Raw genomic sequence first — 25,623 nt, 5'->3', positions numbered from 1 at the left:
GGATACAGAGGGGGAATAAATGTGGCCTTTTTGCAGTCTACCAACCATTTGTAGATGCTCAACCTCTGAGCCACACCAGCTGGGCAATATTATATTTACTTTTAATCCTAACAACCCTATGAAATAGGTATCACTGTCCCAGTTAAAAGATGAACAGACTGAGAGGGTAGGTGACTTGTCCCAGGATTTGTGACTTAAGAACCCAAATCCTTAACCCAATGCCATGTTGCAGGAAACCCTAAGTGAAATGTATGTATAACATATCAGTGCACACACATTGATAATGTGGCTGGATTTATTTGCTGTTAACAACAAATTAAGAAGACACCATTACATGTAACTCCTTGACCCCCCAAATCCACAGCAAGATAACATCCCCTTGAACTACCTGGATTGTCTCCATTGCCAATACCTGTTCTGAGAACTTTCCCCCATCCAGCACCATTCTCTCCATGACTTCTTCCAAAGGTGTTTATCCACCAGAAAAGAATGCAGGGACCTTATGTACCAATGCATTTCTGAAGAATACATGCATAAACAAATGGTAGATCAAGTTTTGCATTAATTTACTAACAGGGCTGGGAAATTAAGGAAATCTTGGTAAAGTTAAAAATCCTTTCCACATTTATATTCTATCAAAACTTTTAGAGATGTTCATAAATTAGTTTTGCTTTAAGTCAAGCCTACCTTAGGAATAAAATCATATATTCATAGGAATAAAATCATATATTCAATTAAGTCACTCACTTAAAAAAATAAGCAAAAAGAAAACATGACTGTGAGCATGGCTATAAAGCCTGAACAACATCTATCCATTTCAGTCTCAAATGCCATTTTATTTCTCTAAGTTTCTCAAGAGTAAGGCTAGCATATAATACCAAGTATCATTTTGGAGTTGGATATTATTTATTGTACTGATTTCCTCTAGGTTCGGGGGGCTGAGCAACTAAGGAAATCTGATTTCAGATAAGTCACTGGCTGTGGGAAAATTATGAGAAGGAAAGAATATTTATAGAGCAATACTTATTTTCAAAGTGTTGCAAACTCAATTTCAGTGATTGAATGAAGCAGATGGGAAATAGGCTAAATATCTGTAAGGCTGAAGATCAGAGCTCCTGGGCACTGTCATCCTCAAGAATGACGGTGAAAAGAGATTTGAAATCAGCTGACAGTCACAACTAAGTCCCAGCCGGCATGGCTCAGTGACTGAGTGTTGACCTATGAATCAGGAGGTCATGGTTCAATTCCTGATCATGGCAAATGCCTGGGTTGCAGGTTCAATCCCCAGTGTGGAGTATACAGGAGGCAGCCAATCAATGATTCTCTCTCATCATTGATGTTTCTATCTCTCTCTCTTCCTCTCCCTTTCTCTCTGAAATAATACATACATATATAAGTATATATGTATATATGTATATATATTAGAGGCCCCATGCACGAAATTCATGCACTGTGGTGGGGGAGGGAGGTGGTCCCTCAGCCCGGCCTGCACCCTCTCGCAGTCCGGGAGCCCTCCGGGGCAGTTCACTCCCTGGGGAGCAGGCCTAAGCCAACAGGCACACATCCTACAAGGGATCATTAGCATTGCCATGGAGGCAATAGAGGCTCCTGCCACTGCTACTGTGCTCCCTATCCATGGAGCTGAGTGGCGCTTCCCCTGTGGGAGCACACTGACCACCAGAGGGCAGCTCCTGCATTGAAAGTCTGCCTCCTGGTGGGTCAGTGCATGTCATAGTGACTGGTCATTCTGCCGTTGGGTCTATTTGCATATTAGCCTTTTATTATATAGGATTTTAAAAAACACAAAAAACAATTATGTTACCAATTTTCATGTGTAATGATGATTTTTAAGACCTTCCCAAATGTGCCATATCAAATGATAAATAGTTATATTTAGCGTATAAATGAAAAAAAATATGGCTCCTGAAATAGTCAATAATATTGTAATAACTTTGTATGGTGACACATGGTTACTAGACTTATCACGGTAGTAATTTCATAAAGTATATAAATGTCAAGTCACTCTATTGTATATCCAAAACTAACATAATATTGTATGTTAACTATACTGTAATGAATAATAATTAAAAAAAAGAAATGTGGCAACTGAACTTGGGTATTTGAGGACCAATGTAGGGAAGGGACAATAGACTATCTCAGATAGCAGAACGAAGATGAATGGGTGGAAATTCTGTGGAGTCATAAATGTGCAGGAGAAAGGACTTCGGGATGGTTCGTGCTGCCCAGTGGTGGGCAGAGCTGTCTTTTGAGGTGGGCATGTTCATTCGACTGAGGCTAGAGATGTCCTTGTTGCGGATACGCCTGTACAAAAGACTGCTATATGTTGCATGGGACATTGGAAGTTCTTCCAGTTCCCAGACTCAATCACTCCTTGATTTCCAAATCAATTCTCTGGGAAAGCTGGTGAAAATGATGCCAGCGACACATGGGGTACAGTGTATCAACTGCACTGAGTCCAACTAGTAACTGCCAATCCTTCTTGTTCAGGAGCACAGCACCATGCAGAAGCTACACTGCACGCAAGTTGACAAAATTGTGGCACAGTATGACAAAGAGAAGTCAACCCATGAGAAAATCCTAGAGAAGGCAATGAAGAAGAAGGGGTAATGATGTTTATTTCCTTCTAGAAGCCTTTGCCTTTTTATATGTTGGCTTTTCCATAGTTTAGCTGCCTATTTAGGCCAAGGAGGAACTTTATCCTAGCTCTGTTTCCATTATTAAAAATTATTCCTGGCTCAACCGATGTTGCTCAGGGGTTGAGCGTCAACCCATGAACCAGGAACTCATGGTTTGATTCCCTTTCAGGCCACATGCCCAGGTTGTGGGCTCAATCCCCAGGAGGGGGCATGCAAGAGGCAGCTGATCAATGATTCTTATCATTGATGTTTCTATCTCTCTCTCCTGCTTCCTCTGATATCAATATTAAAATATATTTTAAAAAATTATTCCTGGAAAACAAGAGACTCGCACAGCTGAAAGGAATAATTAAAGTAGGAAAGAGGAGCTTTGTTCGAGTTCTACAGCTGTTGGTTAACGACAGAATAACTGTGTCTCATGTGTTTTCCACTCAAGTATCTTGGAGGTGAATGGGGGAGGGGGGGGAGGACAAGATAAAGCTGAGAAGATTTGAAACTACAGAAATAATTTTGCATAGCCAGAAAATAAAGAATAAGTTTGATGCACTCAAAAGTGCAGTTTTTGATTTTTAAGATTTCAAGAACGTTTACCTTGTGTCACAGAGAAAACTTGAATGAAACCGATCATTGCATTTACTATGAAAGATTTTGACTCCAGGATTAAGTCAGGGGAATGTTTATCTAATGCTGCAAGCTTACTGAATAACAGACAAGAGGAGAAACATACTCAGTGCCAGCCTTTAAGAAATAATAGATTTGATGAGATACCTAGCATTTTTAGAATAATGCTTCTCCCAGAGACACACTCAGTGAATAATACAATGCCACTTTCTGACTTAGGCTGCAGAGCATCTATGCTGAAGAAAGAAAGTCAGAACATGTTCTGGTTTCAGCAATGATATGGATATTTCAAAGGGAAAAATAATCACTAAAATAAACAGTAATTGTTGCTGGGCAATTTCCTGGTATATATTTTCTGATCACAATAGAATAAGAAGCACAAATCACCGTAATATGCCAAGAAATGTTATTTTCTCCCTTACTGGCATGTGTCAAAGACAGAAATCTGGCTTTACAACCAAAATGACAGAATTATCAATTCACTTCAAAAGCTGAGGGCCTATTTCCCAGTTTTTATCCCAAATAATATTTTATTGAATAAATGAAAAATAGCTCAAAGAAAAGCAGGAACCAAAATGGAAACTCTGACCACAGACCCTTAACAATGACATAATTGTTAGGTCTGAAGTGTCTCTTTGTGTAGTGGTTGAATTGAGTAATCACGATATAGAATTCTGTAAGGTATGCATCTATTACGAGAAAAATTGATGTTGCCCAATGAGCCATGGCAGCCCATATCTGATGAACAAACTGGCTTCATCAGCAAGCTTTGTAGCAAAGGCCCATGGGAATGGGAAAATATCTAACGTCTGGCACGCATTTGCGATTTTCCATTTTCAGGGGAAGTAATTGTCTTGAAATGAAAAAAGAAACAGAAATTAAAATTCAGACATTGACATCAGATCACAAATCTAAGGTAAGAAAATGCCTATTTTTACAGCAGCAACTTGCAGAAGATACTTTGTGATTTTTTTTTCAAGGTATATAGCATAAATCAGAAATAACATTATCCTGGGACTGGAAAGGGACCAGGCCCCAGACTTACTGGGTAAGAGAAAAGCCATTTCATGGAACATGTTTTCCTTCATCTGTAGAAATATGCTAACAAGGTTTGTTTTCTGGCTCAGGCATCAAGCTAAACAATAAATGAATACACTAAAAGGAAATACTGTATAAAATACAGAATATGCTTCCCTATGGGAGTAACAATAAACATATGACAGAAAACCGTTTCACTAAGGGATTGAGTAACTCTGATACTCCATCCTAACTTTGTTGTGGAAGTTTGTGATAAGAAAAAATCAATAGTTTATATTCCAAGAGATAAGCCTAATTACCCATATTTCCTCAAAGACACAAGAAAATATGAGCTTGGGAGACCTAAATTAAATTTGTGGTGATTTGGAGAAGTGAATGCTAAGTTCCAGTCAAGAACATAAATAATTAATCCAGTGATAATGGTTAATGAAAACAGAAACAAACAAACAAACAAAAAACCTTCTTAAGGAAAACTTCCAACAATGGCACTTGGTCAAACCAGCCAGCCTCCATGTCTGCATGCAGTTCTGTCATCCAGCCCCGTGGCCCTGCTGTACACATAGCCAGCCACACGGGTGGAGCTGAAGTTCTCTCTGCTGCTGTGTATTCTGTGTCTGTTCTGCCATGAACTCTATAGAAGCAGTAAACTGTGTGTCTTTGAAAGTTGTTCCCCATTCTCTTTTATTCTCCTTAACTGGAATGTCTGAGAATTAATGCCTGTACAACATGCCAGGATTTTAGATGCTTTGCATAAATAGGAAAGTAGAAACCTTGGCCACTACCAGTTAGCTTCTGCTGCCATACTCAACTGGATGGTTTTTCTACTGATTTCGGCTCATGTGTCTACCGCGAGCTGGATTGGTGGCCTCCCTCAGAGACCTGCTGGTGAGCTGACCGCTGCTTGCTTTTTCCTACATGACCTCTCACCTTCCAGCAGGGAGCACAGGTTCAGTCACAGGGCAGCCTTGGGGTTCCAGATAGAGCACTTTTCAAGCCTCTGCTTGCATCACATTTGCTACTGGCTCAGGACTAAAGCACGTGACAAGGTCAGCCAGATTCAAGGAAGTGGGGAAATGGACTCTGGCTCTTGGTGAGGGGAGCTGTAAAACACATTACAAAGAGCATTGACGCAGGGTGGACACAGTAAGTCGTGATCCAGGAATAAGAGAACCCGCCCCCTCATTTCAGACCTGTGGCCTGGTGGCATGAACCTGGAAAAGCACGAGGTGATGAAGGGGATTCTGACAGGCCTGGTAAAGCAGCATAGGCAAAGTTAGGCAGTGAAATAATGGGTCATCGTTAAGTAGTTAGAGCCAAAGTGATTGATTTTTTAAAAAATAAGCAATGACGTCCTAATTCCCATTGATTGGTACCTATTTTTTGCAGGTCATAGGTGTCCACTGACTCACCAAGTAAACTGGTGGGAGGGATCTAAAATGCATGAATCCTATTGTGTTTGCTGTTCATACCTGAAATCTGAGAATTGCAGGTGGCTCCCTCCCCTCTGTCCTACATAGGTCAAAGAGATTGTGGCGCAGCACACGAAGGAGTGGTCAGAAATGATCAACACCCACAGCGCCGAGGAGCAGGAAATCCGGGACCTGCACCTCAGCCAGCAGTGTGAGCTGCTGAGGAAGCTCCTGATCAACGCCCACGAACAGCAAACCCAGCAGCTGAAGCTGTCCCACGACAGGTAGGAGAGCTAGCTGTCTCCAGCGTGAGCTCCTGGTGTTGAAAGAACACGAATTTTGCACGTGTGAGTTGAGGTAGTAGGCAAAATCAACCTGACTTGTACTATGGAGCTTTTATGTATGTCATATCATAGGACTGATGTGAGCGAGATACTCTAAGAAATGGCCTCTGCCATCCAAGGGCTTACACAGGTTATGATATGAGCACGCACATGAGAATCTAAGTCAAATGACAAGTAGTGTGTGATCCATAGTAAACAGTGTGACAGCACAAAGAGCATCCAGCCCAGAAGAGCACTGCCGCCGCCAAAGTGGCCTTTGGAAGTGACGTGGAGTCTCTGAGGAAGAGAAGAAAGAGAAGGAGGTAAAGACCAACCAGCGAAGCCCCTAGAGAGGCTAGGACTGATCTCTCCGTGGCTAACAGTGGACTGATCTCTCTGTGGCTGACGGTGAAGAGTCCCTCCTGTTGCATTATTAGGAGTTTTAGAAAGATAGTCCTAATCACGAAACAGCAATTAAGGATCAATTTATTTTGGTCTCTCCATGCTTCAGCAAATTGAATATTACATGTAAACTACCTACAAATGATAAGCTAGACCCCTTCCCCCCAACACACACACACATACACACACCAAGAACATTTATGCCAGTTACTTCTTGTGATCACAGCTCTGTTGCAGCGTACTTGCTTCTCTCTCAGTGCCCACCCCATGCCACAGTTAGGGCCTGTTGATACACATGGAAGAGGAGGAGAGAGAGGCATTATACAAACAAATCAAACAAGAAACTTTAAAAATGCTAAATGTATAAGTTATATGAAATTCCCCACCTTATTTTGGAGGGGTAGATACGTCCATAAGAGCATGAAGTATTTTTGCCATAGTTTCCAATCCTCATTTGAGGCAACCAAATAAGGGCCTGTGGGTTAATGTTCTGTACCCTAACCATTTTACAATACAGGTGATCTTTAAACAACATGGTTTGAACTGTATGGGTCACTTATACCTGTTTTTTTTCAATAAATTCATACAGTACTGTAAATGTATTTTCTTTTACTTCTGACTTTCTTAATAACATTTTCTTTTCTCTAGCTTACTTGATTGTAAGAATACAGTATAAAATACAATTAGCATGCAAAATATATGCTAACCGACTGTTTGTATTAGGAGTAAGGCTTTCGGTCTATTGGTAGTTAAATTTCGGGGAGTCAAAGTTATATGTGGATAGCACAGGATCGGCACCCTTAATTCCATGTTGTTCAGAGATCAACTGTACTCTATCTCTTTGTATAGGATTAGAAGTTGTCTTTTCTTTTTTCCCTTGCAAATCCTCTCAATTCCGTGTACAGAAAGGTCTATTCATCAGTCTGCCTTGGGCCATTGCAGCAATACCAGGTTTTAGGTGTGTACCCTATTCAAAGACACTTCTGGAATATGGCACTCTTTTCTAATCTTCCTTGTAGTTAAATAAAGATTTTTGTAGTTGACTAAAAAAAAAAAAAAAAAAAAAAAAAAAAAATTGTACCCCACAACAGTAGGAACCATTCAAAAGAAAAAAAAAAGAAATTAATTCTTGCATTACTTAGGAAGTCATTTGAAGAGACCATTCCTAGTTACTAATTTACTTTAAAAATTAAATCTGTGATAGGGCCATTTTTCAAAGCAACAGCAGCATTTAAATTTGTTCTCAAGTAGCCTGTGTTTGTGTTTCTTTTTCACCATCACCGCTATTGTTCTCGGTTAATTAATCCTAACTGCTGACAGCAGTGTTTGGATACTGATCAGTATTGAATGAATGAATAAAGAAATGGTCGGTTTACAAAGAGCCATTTTCTGGGGCCCAGGAGTTTATAGCCCTATTCCTGCCTCTGTAGCCCTAAGGTCTGCAACTGAAGAACCTGTTACAGGTTGTCCTTTCCTTTTAAAAAAATTAAGTTTTTTGAGGTAACATTGTTTAATAACATATAGGTTATAACTCAACATCTGTATACTCTATGTGTGCTCTTCATGAAGTCTAGTTCCCTCAGCTACCATATATTTGGCTCCTTTTCCCAATTCACCCTCCACCCACCCCCCTTCCCTCTGGTAACCACCGTTTTGTTGTCTGTATCTATGAGTTTGTTTTTGCTTGTTTTGTTATTTTCTTTGTTACTTTTTGTTTGATAGTCTGCGTATGAGTGAACTCACATGGTTTCTGTCCTTTTTTTCTGACTTAATTTCATTTAGCATAATACTCAAGATCCATCCATTTAGTTGCTAATAGTGATATTTCATTTTTATGGCTGATTTATATATCAATTGATAGATAGATAGATGATGGATAGATAGGTAGGTAGATAGATAGATATAGATAAATCACATCATCTTTTTTCATTCATCCTTTCATGAACACTTAGGTTGTTTACCATGCCTTTTGCTGAGCAAACACAGCTCAGGTAACCCGACTTCCTGGTGACAAGTTTCCAGGTAGCGCTTCAAGGAGCTGTGCATAGGTTCCAGAAAAAGAATCTTTGCTAATGATATTCATTTTTATATTCTAAATTGCATGCCTTTAATGTACACAATAATATGAAGATATGGGTCTTTGTCCTGCATTTACGTGCATTCACACACACAGTGGCCATTCGCCTGTCAACGTCCTGTTTTCCTACTTCCTGTGCTTATTTGAAACCATTTGGCTCCCTTCATTCCCACAGGCTGTCAGAAAACAGGAAGGTCCCTTTTGAGAGTGGGGACATTCTCTCTCTCCCCAAGGCAATCTGATCCCCAAAAATGTGGGGCAAAGCTGGAAAATTCTTGTATTTTATGGACATAGTATCTCTTCTTCTCAGCCCATCACTGTGACTTCACCAAGAGGTGCCCCACTGTCCTCAGGGAGAAGTGTGGTCACGAATTGGAGCTCCTTCACCCCTTTTCATGGGACATAAAACAACCCCAAGAGCTCAATAATGACGGAAAAAGAGTGAACCTAGTCCTGGTTACATGTGGAATATTTTTGTTTGTTTTTAAGTTTTTCTATTTTAGTTAAAGTCCTATAACAGAAAACTTACCATTTTAACCACTCTTAAGTGTGTAGCATTAAGTGCATTCACACTGTGGTGCCACCATCACCACCTTCCATCTCCAGAACTTTTTCATCTTCTCCCACTGAACCTCCGTAGCCATTAAACACTAACCCCCATTCTCTCCCTCCCTGTTTGTTTGTTTTTAATTCATAGGGAAAGCAAGGAAATGAGAGCACACCAGGCTAAGATTTCTATGGAAAACAGCAAAGCCATCAGCCAAGACAAATCTATCAAGAACAAAGCAGAACGGGAAAGGTAAGTGAGAATGCTGTCGGCGGGAATATAGCATAGGCTTAACATTTATGTGTGCCTGCACACACATAGGCACATCTGAGATATTAAAACCCTTGTGAGTTTTGGCTAAGACTTCTGCTATTATAACTGCTATGAAGATGTATTACTACTACAGAACAGTCATCTTCTGATTGCTTACTACCAACAGTAAAATCAGTTTACTTTCAATATATGTGTGCTCATTTATGAAACATGGAAAAATATCCTTCCCATGTTCCAGTGGGCCCTCCTGCTAGCATCTCACCTGCTCAGGCGCAAGCCCATTCTGGGTGAGGCGGTTCTGAATAGCAGCATGTAGAGGGACTGTCGTCTTCCCTTGAGTTACTCACATTGTCATTGACAACAAGGATCATCTCAAAAAGCCCCCTAAGTCCTTCTCTGAGGTTGGGTTTTCTAGAAACAGAGACCAAGACAGGAATTTGGATGCCTGTGATATACAGAGGAAGGGATCTTCAGAGAAGGGGAGTGGGGGAAGCAAGAAGGGGCCAGGCATGGGGCTGAGCAGGGATATGCTCTCCACTAGAATACCTCTTCAGCCCAATCCCAAGCTCTAGAGTTATTTTGCAACATGGTTTTATCTCTTTGAGCCAAGGGTGTCTGGCCTTTGTACTTCTGTGTTAAGACATCAGCACACCGTGCTTCACTTTATTTTGCTTCACAGATGTTGCATGTTTTAAAAATTGAAGGCAAGGCCCTCCACCAAAAAAGATTACGACTTGCTCTATTGTGATCCTCACTTTATTGCTGTGGTCTGGAACCAAACCTACAGTGTGTAGTGTGCCTGCAGCCATGTTACCCAAAGAGGGAATTAATAGCACTTAAATCCCAGTTCTTAAATTATCTTACATTCTGAGTTACTGGTAACCTAATTAGCAAAGTTTTTTATTTAATATTCTAATTCTGACTTAATGTACTTATTTATTATAACTGTATCTAGATAGTTCTAAAACACCTGGAAATGGCTGGTTTTTGCTAGAACCATTTTTCTGTGCCAACTGGTTATCTTCTACATGTCTCCCTTAGCTCTCTGGTTATGAATTTGTAATTTTAATTTTTAGTAGCTTAATAAAGTGGATATATAAAGAACTAAGAATTGAAATTAAAAATTTATAGTCAGAGAGCTAAGAAAGACATATAGAAGCTGAAAACAACTTTTATTCTTGGGTTAAAGGAGACATTTCAACAGAAATTACACAATATTTATAACTGAATGACAATGGGAACACAATTTATTAATGTGCAAAAGGAAGCTAATGTGCACAGCAAAAGAAACAATCACAAAAATGAAGCCCTACATAATGGAAGAAAATACTTGTAAACCATATATCCAGTAAGGTGTTATTATCCAAAATATATAAGGAACTCATGCAATTCAATAGCAAAATAATAATAATTCAATTAAAAATGGACAGAGGACCTAAGCTAATTTTTCCAAAGAAGACATACAAATGATCAGCAGGTACATGAAAAGGTGCTCAGTATCACTAATCATCAGGGATATACAAATGAAAACCACAATGAAATATCACCTCACACCTATTAGAATGGCTGTCATCAATAAATCAAGTAAGTATTGGCAAGCATGTGGAGCAAAGTGAACTGTGTACCCTTGGTAGGAATGTCAACTGTACAGCCAGCCACTATGGAAAAGAGTTTGGAGGTTCCTCAAAAAAATGAAAAAGAGAACTACCATATGATCCAGCAACCCCACTTGTGGTTATATATACAAAGGAAAAGAAACCACTATCTGGAAGGAGATATCTGCACCTTTATGTTCTTTATAGCCTTATTCTCAGTAGCCAAGACATAGAAACAACCTAGGTGTCCATCAACGTGTGTGTGTGTGTGTGTGTGTGTGTGTGTGTGTGTGTGTAATTTAGCCATTAAAAAGATGGAAATCCTGCAAATTTGCAACAGCATGGGTAGACCTTGAGGATATAATGTATAGTGAAATAAGGCAGATGGAGAAAGACAAATACTCTATGATCGCATTTACATGTGGAATCTAAAAAATGCCAAACTCATAGAAACAGTAGAATGGTGGTTGCCAGGGGCTGAGGAGTGGGGGAAATGGGGAGATGTGGGTTAAAAGATTAAAAGCTTCCAGTTATAAAGTGAATACGTTCTGGAGACCTATGTCTAGCATGGTGACTGTAGTTAACAGTACTGAATTATATACTTGAAAGTTTCTAAGGGAGTAAGTCTTAAATGTTCTCACCACAAAAAAAAAGAAGGTAGCAAAATTAATATTTAGAGTGAAAATTATAGCCTAGATGTATACATTTTTTAAAGAAATGAAAATTATTGAACTAGACACTCAAATAAAGAGGATATAAAATTATAAAAACAGAATGGACCCAAAAAATTCTGATGGGAAGAAATAATAAATTAAAAAGCAGGAAGTATTGAAATAGAGATTAAGAGGCTATAGATAGTATCTGCAAAGCAAAACCTTGTTATTTGGAAAAAAAACATTGTCAGTAAACCTCCAGCAAGAGGAATGGAGTGAAAGCACAGATTAGTAACATTAGAATAAAAAGGGTAAATAGCTGCAGATATAATCAATAGTTTTGAAAAACAAGTACTATAAATAATACTGCCAATGAATCTGAAAACAAGAAATGGACAAGTGCCTAGAAAAAATAGAACTATCAAAACTGACTGGAAAAGAAGAAAACCTGAATCGACTTTAGCTGTTACAGAAATTCAGTCAGTTCAAGGTCTGTTCAGTCGTGAGGAGCACTCCACCTCACCGGTAATCAAAGAGCTGCAGGTGAAAGCAGCAGCGTGTTGCCATTTCACAAAACCAACAAACTGGCAAAAAAGCAAATGTGTGATGGGACCACCCGTGGGTGAAGACATGGAGAAGAGTAGCCTCCAGACGGTATGGATGGGAGTGCACACTGGGGCCACTGCTTTGGAAGAAGAGGTTGTTCATACCCTTCCCACCTGCAAGTCTGAGTATCTAGGGAAGCCTTAGCTGCACGCACAAGCAGATATGCCTTACACTTCGTTCACTTCCTCGGTCAACAGATGCTTAGTGTGCCAAGCATCTCAAGGCCCGATGCACCAGATCACTGTAGCTTCATTGTTTGGAAAGAACCTACTATTTATTAATGGCAAAATGGAAATATTGTAGTCTATTCATGAATGAGAAATGTCCATATAGCAGATGAAAATAATGGAAGAGCCTGAAACAGCCATGTCTCTAAAACAAAGCTAAGAGATAAGTTATGCAGAGAAACCAGATGTGTTACCATTTAGGTAAATTGGAAACATACAAAATAATATACACTGGCAGCGGTGGCAGCACCTGGGAGCTTGTTGGAAATGGTCCATAACAACATCAGCAGAGTGGTTATGTGTGGAGGGAGAGGAAGCAATGGAAGGGAATCAGAAAGAACACAAAGGGGGCTTTGATGATATCTGTCACACTATTTTCTTTAAAAATATGAAGCAAACATGACAGAACATTAATATTGACTAATCTGAGTGATGGGTATGCATTTTGTTTTTATATTTTTCTCTGTTCATTTCATGTTTCAAAATTTCACAATAAAAATCAGGAAAAGAAAGTGATGGTTCTACCCAGACAATTAAATGGAATATAACTCTTTCTTACTTAATCCAAGTCGATGTCATACCAACTGTTATTTGTACCTATTACTTTTAGGCGAGTCAGGGAGTTAAACAGCAGCAACACTAAAAAGTTTCTGGAAGAAAGAAAGAGAGTAAGTATTTTATAATTGTCTTGGCATTCTTCCCTAAAAAACTATAAACAATAACTCATGCTTAAATAACAGACTTGTAGCTAATTTGCTTAATTTTATTTTTCTGTACATTCAACATTCTAGCTTCTCCGTATCCTGAAAGCTAAAATGATCATTCTCAAAATGATCATTCTCTAAAATCCTTATGGTAATTATTTGGAACCACTTTATATAGAAAATGCAATATTATTTTCTCAGATTTTAGCAGGAGAGATTTCCCCAGTAAGAATTTTGGGTCTAAACTTTCCCCATTTTCAGACTAATTTTTAAAAACTTATCATCTCTCTCACTTTAATTGTAAACTTGCAAGTCATTTCTCATTTACAAACAATGAAAAGTTTATCAGAACTGTGTTTGTTTGTTTTGTTTTGTTTTGTTTTTTGCAGCTCGCAATGAAACAGTCCAAAGAAATGGATCAGTTGAAAAAAGTCCAGCTTGAACACCTCGAATTCCTAGAGAAGCAGAATGAGCAGGTATTTCACCTAAAAAGTGTAAAAAGACCTAGGCAGCCAGCCAGCTTTGGAAGGCACAGACCACATGGCCTACAAGGACCACTCTGCTAATGCCTGTGTCTGGTAGTGGCGTGGAAAGGTGGCTAGAAAAAAGCGGTGCCTCTTACTGTGTTTTCCTGGTCCCATCCAACTAGAGCAGAAAGCATTCTTTTTTGAAGCGGAAGAGGAATGTGGCTGTGAGGGGGAAAAAAGAATCAAAAGTCAGCACTTGAATAGATTATGGGGGTTCTCAGAATGACATTACTGAGAGGAGGAAAAAGGAGAGGTCACAAATGGTTTCTCTATTTTCATTTATATGTTTATCATTTGCAACCTAGAGGCAAGTGATGTTATGTTTAAAAGCAAATGAGAGTAACCACCTATTGTCTACCTCCACCTAAAAATGCAGTTAGAAAGCCTCCCTAGGGCTTACAGCTAGGACCTAAAGGCATGCGCCACCACAACTCTGGAAACCACTTGATCTGAGTAGTTGCCATAGTCTTGGTGCTTCTTTCCAGCAAGGCAAAATACTAAATGGAGAAGCACATGTGAATAAAAAGTTATCCAAAATCCAACCGTTCAGTTAGGCCAGTGGTCGGCAAACTCATTAGTCAACAGAGCCAAATATCAACAGTACAACGATTGAAATTTCTTTTGAGAGCCAAATGTTTTAAACTTAACTATATAGGTAGGTACATTGTTATTAACTTAATTAGGGTACTCCTAAACTTGCCTTTGCTAAAAATGTCCTCAATCTGATTGAGGTACATTCTCTGAGGTCGACCCCTTCCAACTCTCCCATCCACACTTGTCTTGTATACTTGTTTCGTCTATCTCCTTTCGTTCATCCTCTCTATGTGTCCAAACCATCTCATCATACCTTTCTCAATCCTCGACACTACATCTTCTTTCACTCCACAACATTCCCTAAAATTAACTTAATAAACTTCTTAAAGTTTTAAGTCAACTTCGCACTGTACGTGCGCACCCGCACGTGGTATTTTGTGGAAGAGCCACACTCAAGGGGCCAAAGAGCCCCATGTGGCTCGCGAGCCGCGGTTTGCCGACCACTGAGTTAGGCCATCAGGCATATGCCCAGCACCTAGAGACATGTATGTGTAAGCATGGTACAGATGGGATCCATCCCATACAGGCCCCAGCCCATCAGCCATCCACAGTTTCATTTCAATTTGATAGAAATACCTCTAGCTTCTAATGCAAGAGGACCCTCAATAGCAATTTAAATTTGTCTCAGTTCAAACTCTACTCTTTAGGTGTAGCTTGTTTGGAAGTTATTATTTCTAGATAGTTCCCTTCTGTCTAGAAACTTGAAAGATGAAATTACTTTCACTGCCTTGCTCTTTCCTGATTCCTCTCATCAGTAAAGCAATCCTAGTTAAGTTATATTTGTTTTCAGAGCCAATAACTCCCATTGAAGAACCCTTATGTAGGATTACACTAAAAAATATACCTTTGAGAAAGTAAAACAAAACCATAAAATCTGGTTTTATTGTACATTGCAATTGGATAACAAATAAATTCATCATCTTGTTTCAGGTTCTTTACTTTTGGGGGACAGATGGTTGATTTGTGACCATACTTCTGAGTTATGTTTCACATTTCCTTTTCAGCTAAATGCTTCTTTTCATGAACAGTCCACAGACCCCCACGGGGGACAATCAGTGTTTATTGTCCCATGGGTCCAAGTCATTTGACCAACTCATAGATACATCAAGTTCTGGTACAAATTACCTGGTTTATGTTTTTGCTCTTAAAGCACTTCTCAGGAAATGTTCCCTGGGGGAAATGGGACTATGAATAAAGGTAAAACCACCATTTCCAAAACATTAGAATCTACTTTAGTGGTCGGGTCTGGGTGGGGATAAGGATGCCTTAGAAGAAGGCAGAATGAAGGTAAGGCACGGTTATGTTTCAGTTAGCTAAATTAAGAAACGACTTAGAAATGATTATGTTGCTTAGCAACAAGTTTGACTAAAGACTGTAAATGTGCTAAAAATTACTCATCACTATAATAATGGTGTTTTTCAAAGCTAGGGAATACAATTACCTAGTGTTTTTTAGTTTCAGTGCTAAATAAGGTACATTAAAAAAAAAAAAAACACTTGGAGTTTTATCCTAAGACATGGATAATTCTAACCATACCAGAGTTCTGGCATTAAATTATTGGATTAGTAGTAACTGTGTTGATTGGATCATACTGGGAGGATAGTGGTTTTTTGTTCCAAAAATTCATATAATGCCTTTTAATATGTCATAAGTAATGTCTACCACCTACAACTGATACTTTGAGTCACTGAGGCTTAGGGAAATGCAGAACATGAGGAGGCTTGAGGTTTGATAGAGATTGAATTAAATTCAGTGAAAAGAAATTCAAGATATATTGATGCGTCTGACAGATGTGGAATTTGGACTTAAATTTCTGTGTTAAGCTTTGCTATACAAACATGGCCTATTCTATAACAAAGTCAATCAGATCTTTCTAGTATATACCTTTTGCCCTCAATTCAGTTAGTCAGTATGTTACAGCACTCTCACAGAAACAGTGGGGAAGGTACAAACAGTGACTTCGTTTTTTCCTTTTGTAAGACAAGGTCTGGAACCATGTAGGACAGATCCCTCTGTAATCAATTAATCATTTCACTGGCAGAAAACAGTTCCTGCCTCCAGATAAGTTTGTCCCCACAAACTTTCCTATTAATCTCCCAAACCGTTGTTAAACCCCAAGACCTTTCTGTCTCTAAGCCAAAGACAGATTCATTTTAGCATTCTCCCATAATACCTCCCTATCAGGTTTCTTACTGCTTCCCTGGGACCCTGCTCCTTTAAAGTCTCCCATTCCCCCAAAGCAAAGCGTGAAGTGGGTCTGTTCAGTTAGGCAGACCCATGTGGAGGGCACTGGCAGAACAAACAAGTTTTAGTATATTTTGGTCCTGGTTCTGGATCCTAACTCATGTCCTTTTTAAAGCCACCTAAAGGCCTTGCCTACTTGGTCAGCCAGTCATTCATTTACTAATAAAACTCCATGGTTCTATTTAAGTTTCCCCATAGACCTGCCGACCCCACAGCATCGCATCCCCATCCTGACATGTACCATTTCAAACACTAACAGCTTCATGCCTTTCACACCCAAGTTTTAAGAGTTGGTTTTTGTCATCATTCCTAACATTTTATAGGGAGACGTGAGGGATCTCGCTGGAGGGAGAGCCCCCCTCTCACTGCTACAGAGGAGAGGCACAGTCCAGGCTAACAGGCATCAGTCGTTTATTTTGTTTTTTGTTTTTTACGTTGAGATCAACTCGGGGGGAAAAGTGTCACTGATGGTTGTATACATGTTTTATTCTTAGCCTTTTGCTTTTCTGTATATGGTTTTTTTGCATTCATTTCTCAAGTTCACTTCAGTATTCATTTATTTTCTTTGTTTTGTATGTATGACTCAATTTTGACATGACTATTTTTGTACAAACAGCTTTTGAAATCCTGTCACGCAGTGTCCCAAACTCAAGGTAGGCCTGAAATTCTGATCAGCGAGTTGTTGCTTTCCTTCTCAACTACGTCAGCATTCTCGGGGTAGATTCCATTTATGATTTGCATCCTGGAATCCTGGTCAGAAACGAATTATTATTTCAAGGGTTTGGATATCAAAGCTTGATTCTTTCATGCTTGGATTTCTAATGTAATATTCAAACTGAAATGCCCCAGATCTTTAGAGAATTATTTCTGATGGAGTTTTAGCAGCATTTCCTATCACAGACTGGGAAACTCGAGTCATGGTAATGAAGACATACCCAGGCAGCAAGAACCATTATCATTTGGACCAACCACAACTAAGCCTGGCCATGGACTCAGATGTTTCACAAACACTACAATGACTGGAGTTAATTTTTAAAGCACCCCACTAAAAGTTCATCGGTGGTTTTAATGACAGAGAGCTATGGTCTGTGTGCAGGAACATTATATGATGGCATTCTGCAATGGCTCTTGTCATGCTTTCTGCTAGATCCAGTCTGCCAAAGACCTTAATCACCCTTCATAAGTAAGGTGACCAAATAATTGATTGTTTGAGCCAGGATAGTTTTGAGAATAAAAGAGGGGTGCTGTTCATAATTGCCAGCACTATAGAAATAAGCTGGGATTGTCCCAGGCAAATGGGAATAAATGGTCACCCTGATCATATGAGAACTTTGCTCTTGGAATAATCTTTTAATGCCATATGGTTCTTCCTTCTCAACTGTGTTCAATTTGTCTTTAAATGCTAAAGGGGGAGGAGCATAGGAAATCCTTTATTACTATTTACTAAATATAACATATATTTAATTTTTAGTACTGATAATGTCTCTCTATCATCTTTTATGAATACCATTTGTCATAGTTTCATGTTTGTATATTTTTCTTCATTTCTTCATTTCTCTATTAGAGTATTATTATACTGTAAGCATAAAAAATATCTGGGCAGAGGAAACCATCCATCCCAAATGTAACCAGAAATATATAATTCTTTGGTGTTGTTATAGTCATCCTCACCAAAATGAAATTTTAATTTAACATAAAAATAAGAATAGAAAATCACTGTATGGCTCATGGGTTAAACTAATTTTATATAGGACTTTATTTGGTACATTTACATACTCCTAATATGATCTGTAGAGTTGACCAAACCTCCTACTGACTTTCTTTTATTTGTAATATCTAAGTAGACATCAATAGTAACATCAAGAACTTCAAATATCCTCCTCTGAGTTATATCTTTATATATCCATGATTCCATTCTTAAAAGTCTTTTGTTTCAAAGTGGTGTGTCACTAAAAGAGAAGAGGGGAACTTTAATCCTCCAAAAGATACATGGATGGAAATGGACCAATTGTTTTTCCTTGTATTGCCAATCAATTATTTGTCACCAGAACCTTGCCCCCATCTGACTTCTTTCTACCTCCCAAATCAGCTGGTTCTCTTAGTGACAGTCTTAATTCATGAGATTGAGCTCACCATGGCCTGCTTCCTGGGGTAACTGGTAAAAAATTAATTATCCCAGAGAAATGAGAGTTGTAGGGATAGATTTTGGACAATAGAATTCCAAGTACCCTACATACTCCTGGAACATTCTGTTTGCAGGATACTCCAGCCAAACCAATATCCTCCCACCTAAACTTCTCCATCAGTTAGATTCCAAGGGAAGGACTTTTAATTAAATTTCAGGCTATTTGTGAATAAATCATGCATAAGCAATACTTATTGTAAAAGTGATCGAATAATCTATGCACAGTCAAGGCAACATGTCAATCTGTAGAAACTAAAGCAAACAAACATTTGGAGGCAACACAGTCTAAATAACAAGTGACTGGCTCAACCTCTTTTCAAATGGTTTTCCTGGCACTGTGTAGACTAATTCTTCTCAAGCTTTAATGAATATAAAAATATCCTGGGGATCCTATTAAGATGCAGATGCCGACTCAGTAGGTCTGGGGTAGAATCCATGATTCTGCCTTCCTCAGGTGATCTCAGGCGATGCTGACACTGATGGTTCATAGACCACTCACAGCATCAGATTTACAGGAGAAGAGAGGCCAGGGATGGTCTATGCCTTCGGGACACGATTTCCACATGTAAGGCCATGTTTCTGATGTTACAGGCGAAGGAGATGCAGCAGATGGTGAAATTGGAAGCCGAGATGGACCGCAGACCAGCAACAGTTGTATGAAACTCCAGAACACAAACTGAGGCAGCAAAACCCACAACATCAAAAGCTCACCCCCAAACATCTAAACACAAAGCCCATGGAAGAAAGTCGTCTTTTGTGTTTGTCCCCTTCATGTATAGACAAGCTGTTCCCCGAAACCACCGACTTATATACTTCTAGTTCACATATTGAATTTCCTTGGCCAACCAAAAGTAGCTACAAACCCACCAAAATTACCATTCCAGTAAGGCAGAGTTTAACCATTGACAATACAACTTAAACATGTTCGCTATCAAAATACCATCACAAGTAAGTGAGCCTGGTGTTAACAACTCTGCTTCGTGATGCATTAGGACATGTTTGAGCTGCAGTAAAAATAGTGCATTAGCAACGTAACTGCAACTGCATGCACTAGAGAGAAAAACAAAACTCTGTCGACAAATTCATCAGCAGAAGTGGTGATCGGCTAGACAAATAATTTTGCGGAATTTTTCTACATCTAAGTTACCTCATCAGTAAGTGCCATGTCTCTACCATGCCATAAGAAGCTAATTTCCTGTGAAAGTTGTGGAAATTATTAGAAAAATAGAGCAGTATACCTGTGCCAAAGCTCATCAGTGCTCAAAGGAAAACTCTGGTAGGCACATCTAAGAAAGTTTACACCTGACATTGCTTTCTAGGAATTGTTTCAGCCGATTCCAGCTCTTATAATTCACTATTCCACCTTCAAGATTGTGAAGTGGTATTGGCAAACGTTTGTAAATGTGACCATGTATAAAGTATTTATACTCCTAATTGACACTGTTATAGAGCAGATCATCTAAGTATTGCCACATGACAAGATTAGTAAACAGGACTGCTAGAACTATGTTTGCATGATACACAAGCACCAGTTAAGACTTATCCATACAGACACAGTTAACCTACCGCCAAATCAATACTGGTTAAATAAATGTATGGCACAGAATATAATTTGACTCTCAAGACTTTTAGCATAACAAAAAAAGTCTATATATATGTGTATATGAATTATGTGGGCATTCTTGATACTTTAACTTCTAGTTTCAGAAAAAAATACATAACTAATTTAATTTTACACAAAAATATTTATGCAGATTTTCAGAATTTCATATCAGGAAATAACCTTTTTATGTCTGTTAAAATATCCAAACAATTTGCTACAGTGTTAATCTGCATGGTCTTTCAGCCCGCTGTAGTGGTGTTGCAGACAGCGCATGAAAAGTGTTCCGCTGGGAACTGAGCTGGCTGGCTGCTAAAGCTGAGAGGAGCGCAAGGAAAGCCGGTAGTCTCGAACCAATCAGATTACTGATTCTGGGACACCAAATACCAACTGAATTGTTGTATATGCTTGTACAAACTGATTCTGTGTTCCTCTGAACAAAGCAGAGAAGAGTATGTTCTCATCAATAATGAAATTAAACTTCCAACTTCTCTAATAAAAAGTTAAAACACCTGATCACCTGTCAGAGTATTTCCTCCCGAGGATGCTTTCCAGTCACCTTTTCGCCTTGTTCATAAGTAGCAGAGATCATCACTTCATCGCTTTCAAAAGGGGCTTATTCATGCCCCCGAAACATTTCTCCTCCCAAACGATGCAAAACAGGCTAATTTGGTTAACTCCCAAGTGTAGAAACACTTGTTTTTCTTTTGCTCATACTGACAAGTTTGAATTGGCTTCTGTGACATTTCTCTGGCTCCATCCAAATGTCCTTCTCTGTAAGATAATGGAGTTAGACTAAATATCTTTCAGCACCAGCATCCCATGAAAAATTATGGTTATTAAAATAGCACCACAGTTAAATTGCCAATCTTTTTATTTTTTAATCCTCACTGGAGGATATTTTTTCCATTGATTTTTATAGATAGTGGGAGGGAGAGATGGAGAGAGGGAGGGAGGGAGGGGGTGGAGGGAGGGAAGGGGGTGATGGGAGGGAAGAAGAGAGAGAGAGAGAGAGAGAGAGAGAGAGAGAAGAGAAGAGGAGAGGAGAGAGAGAGAGAGAGAGAGAGAGAGAGAGAAACATTGATGTGAGAGAGACGCATCTATTGGTTGCCTCCCAAACAGGGCTCGAGCCTGCAACCCAGGTACGCGTGACCTTGACCGGGAAAAGAACCCGAAGTTCTTCAGTGCTTGGGTTGATACTTTAACCGCCAAGTCACACCAGCCAGGGCATGGATTGCTAATCTTCAAAGATTCCAAATGTCTCCTCCTCAGATCCAATGGCTCTTCCTGGAGCTCAGGTGAGCTCATGTATCTGTGGAGCATCTGGCTGAATCTATCACTCTTTGCTTCTGAGAGCTACTCATTGTTTTCCCATTTTTCTAATTATTTCTTCTCTGGCTTTTCAACCTCCTGTACTACCATAAATACTTCTATTTCAGTGTTCTATCCAGAGCCAATTTTTTCTTTATCCCAGATTACTTTTAGTATTTAGACATCTTATCTCCCCCAAAAGAAGCCATTGTAATAGGATTAAGATATACAACACATAGTTGTATTTTATTTTCTATTACAACTTTATATGATACACAAATCCTGCATTCTCCTTTATTAAGAAGGAAAAATATCTTGCCAATTAAAAATAACCCAGTCTCTTCCAGCTTAAGAAAAACAAATCTTTATTCGTGTTAGCATTCTTTCGAAGCAGTCTGACTATCACAATGGCCAAAAGATACTGAATGATGTGTACCATCAACATGAAGTGTGATCATGAAGAGTGATGAGGGAAGGTCCTATATTATTTTAGTGTTGAGGTGGTCTTATGGATGCCTCTTCCCAACCCCTCAATAACTTCTCCATCACTTCTGTAAGTCTATCAGAAGACCACGTGTTTCTACTTTTCATTTATGTTTGGCATTTAACAGAATCCCAAGCACAAACTTTAATAATTTCATCTTTAATGTCATAATAACTTCTGCGTAGTGCCTCTGGGATGAATTTTTATGAGCCACCGTCTTTAATATTTCATAAAAAGCGTTCTGCTTCATAGGTTAGAATAATGAAAAAATATTAAGGGAGGGTGCCAGGGGATGGTTAAAAATAGTAACATCATTGCTTTTATGTTAAAAGAAAAAAAAATAGGTGGCTGCACCTATCTATAAATGATACTACTTACTCACATTACTTTCTTGAAAATTTGGGACAAGAAATAGTCCCCACAGTACTTCATCCTGGAAAATTTTGAGACCCCACCCCCCTCTTAAAGTTTCCGCAAAGATCAAATTTTGAAAAAAATTGTCCAAAGGAGTTAAGTTTAATATTTTACACCTAATCATTCACACCATGACCCAAAAGCTGTAGGGGAATCAGATGGTCCTAAAACATAGTACACACACACCCTCCTAGCACAGACCCTTAGTGTTAAATTTTACATGTTTATAGCATTTAAAAATTTCTCTCATTTTATCTTCATGTTACAGGCAAGTTGAGAACCTCATCACCATTATACAGGTGTAAAACTTGTTGAGTCCAGGGTCACAAAGCCCCACAGCAGACGATTAAAGGATAGGACCCATTTATGCTCTAGTTTCCAAATGTCTCTTCTCCACAAAAGCACTGCCCTGTGACACAGATCATCATATTTTATACCTAAAAACCATGATCACAATACCAGCTGACATTTTACCATTACAGTTAACACAGCACTATCACAGACACAATGCCATTTACTTATCATGGCAACCTGTTAGTGCGGGTTTTATCATTGCTTCTTCAAATGAGGAAGTGATTGAGTGAGCCCCACAGCACATAGCACAGTAAGGAACACATAATCAGCTTTTTGCTTTGGGTGCTATTATTAATTAAGTTGTGCACACCACCCCCTGAGGTGTGTTGAGGAAAATGCAAAGGGATATTGTCCCTGCCCTAGAAGGATGTATTTGTCAATGACACGTTGGAACTAGTACATCCAACACGTTCCTAACATTAATTAGATTTTATTTAAATAATACCAATCAAAATGGAATTTAGCAGCATAATAATATCTAAACAGGACTTTGCTTTCAAAAGTCTAGTCTAGGAATTAGCAAATTATGGCCCACTGTCCAAATCCGACCTGCTACCTGTTTTTGTATAGCCCAGGTGGTGAGAATAGTTTCGTATTTCTAAGTAATTGGTGGAAAATGGAAAGAAAACTTTATTGACTCATAAAATGTAAACTCCAGTGTCTATAAAGATGTATTGGGACTAGGCCACACCCATCCATTTACATCTGATCTATGACTGCTTTCATGTGACAACAGTAGGGTTAAACAAGGCAGAGACTGTCCAACCCACGAAGTCAGAAGTATTGACCATCTTGCCCTTTGCAGAGGAAGTTTGCTGGCTCTCAATCTCACCCACTGAGTAAACAGAAGGGAAGGGAATGGGTAGGCCCCAAGTTGAGGAGCCAGGTGGTGAGAACCCAGCTCTCCTGCTTCAGGAGAGAAGCAATAAAGGGCCCTCCAGGACACAGGCTTTGAGGGGCTCTGGGCAGTGGCAGAACCTCCGATGGGAAGACTGCCTGACTGTTACAGCCTTTCTTAGGAGTAAGGTGCTGCCTTGGAGCCCAGCCCATGCTGCTGGGACAGGAACAGCTGCAGGGGCCTCTGTGACTGGGGGTGGGAGGCTCCCCACTCCCCAGGCCCTCACAGTGGCATTGAATAGTCCGAAAGCAGGGGAAGAAGTGACGCTGGACATCTCAATGTGTGTCCTCCAAAGAGCAGACTAGTACTCTATTTGGGAGGTGACTCCAGGCAACATAGAGAGGGATTCAGAGGGCAGAGCAATAAAGGTGTACTTATGGGGCAATGTTACTGCCATGGACAACTGGGGCTCAGTCCTGCTGGGGACTCCGGGGACAGTGTAGCTCTCACCTCTGGATTGTCCCTGGGTGAGATCAATGGGGTATTTTTTTGTTTGTTTGTTAATCCTCACCTAGGGGTATTTTTTTCCACTGATTTCTAGAGATAGTGGAAGGGAGGGGGAGAGACACAGAGAGAGAAACGTTAATGTGAGAGAGACACGTCTCTCTCACATTAACGTTTCTCTCTCTGTGTTGCCCCCCATACATGCCCCAACCAGGATCTGGGGTTGAGCCTGCAACCAAGGTACATGCCCTTGACTGGGAATCAAATCTGGGACCCTTCAGTCCACAGGCCTATGCTCCATCCACTGAGCAAAACCAGCTAGGGTTCAAAGGCTCAAAGGGGTATTTATCCTCTGGCTTTTTTCTTTCTTTGGTGAGGGTTGCTGTTGAGAGCAGTAACTCCCCAGCATAACAAGGACTGAGCAAGCTCCTGCCACTGAGAAACCCTTCGCGAAGAAGCCAAAGTGCTTGAGTCAGGAAGCATGAATCAGACTGCGCCCCAAAGCTGCAGAGGACAGGAGAGAAGGGTGGGGCACCACGAGTGTCTGCTGCACTGGGCTTCCTTCCTCTCTACCTTGGACAGTTAGTGGTATCGGGGGAAGAGACTTATTTTGATTAAAAGACTTATTTTGATTAAAAGAAATAAGTTGAACTTACCGCTGCCAGAGTATGCCAAATGTTCATATATGTGTATTGTCTTCCCTATTAGACAGCTAACTCCTCAATGTCAGGCAACAAGATGAGTCTGGATATTTGCTTAATGCATTAGTTCAGCCGTGGGCAAACTACGGCCCGCAGGCCAAATCCGGCCCGTTTGAAATGAATAAAACTATTGAAAAAAAAGACCATACCCTTTTATGTAATGATGTTTACTTTGAATTTATATTAGTTCACACAAACACTCCATCCATGCTTTTGTTCCGGCCCTCCGGTCCAGTTTAAGAACCCATTGTGGCCCTCGGTCAAAAAGTTTGCCCACCCCTGCATTAGTCAATCAGAAAAAAAAAAGTATTAATTGCCTGGCCGGCATGGCTCAGTGATGAGCATCGACCTATGAATCAGGAGGTCTGGTGTGATTCCTGGTCAGGGCACATGCCTGAGTTGTGGACTTGATCCCCAGTATGGGGTGTGCAGAAGGCAGCTAATCAATGATTTTCTCTCACCATTGATCCCTCTATCTCCCCCTTTCCTCCCTCCCTCTGAAATCAATAAAAAATATATTTAAAAAATAAATATCAATTAGTATTTGCCCCCCTTTTTTCTCTTTCACTGCTTATCCTCTAGTCTGGAAGCTATACAATGAGAAATGTCATGAATAATTTATAAGTGGTTCTTGAGTGATCAGAGTTGATCACCAAAACCAGTGAGAGCTAACCAGTTCTGGATCTTCATTTCCCATCTCATATATTTTATTTAATAGGACAGAAAACATAGCAT

General features: G+C 39.7%; 1 protein-coding gene across 1 annotated transcript in view; it reads left to right on the top strand.

Annotated features, from left to right (window-relative positions):
• PLCB4 (phospholipase C beta 4) overlaps nt 1-20,797 on the top strand; it is a 381,356-nt gene extending 360,559 nt beyond the window's left edge. The window contains exons 33-40 of the mRNA XM_081097388.1: nt 2,509-2,624; nt 4,119-4,194; nt 5,834-6,009; nt 9,225-9,326; nt 13,039-13,096; nt 13,522-13,608; nt 17,114-17,150; nt 19,274-20,797. Of these exons, the coding sequence (XP_080953514.1) occupies nt 2,509-2,624; nt 4,119-4,194; nt 5,834-6,009; nt 9,225-9,326; nt 13,039-13,096; nt 13,522-13,608; nt 17,114-17,150; nt 19,274-19,362 (741 nt within the window). The 3' untranslated portion in view covers nt 19,363-20,797. The remainder of the gene's footprint in view (nt 1-2,508; nt 2,625-4,118; nt 4,195-5,833; nt 6,010-9,224; nt 9,327-13,038; nt 13,097-13,521; nt 13,609-17,113; nt 17,151-19,273) is intronic.
• The last annotated feature ends 4,826 nt before the right edge of the window (nt 20,798-25,623 follow it).

Source organism: Myotis nattereri (assembly GCF_964212035.1).
Source record: "Myotis nattereri genome assembly, chromosome: 8".
Lineage (NCBI taxonomy): Eukaryota > Metazoa > Chordata > Mammalia > Chiroptera > Vespertilionidae > Myotis > Myotis nattereri.
Note: the sequence above shows the minus strand (reverse complement) of the source record. Positions and strands in the feature narration are given on the sequence as shown.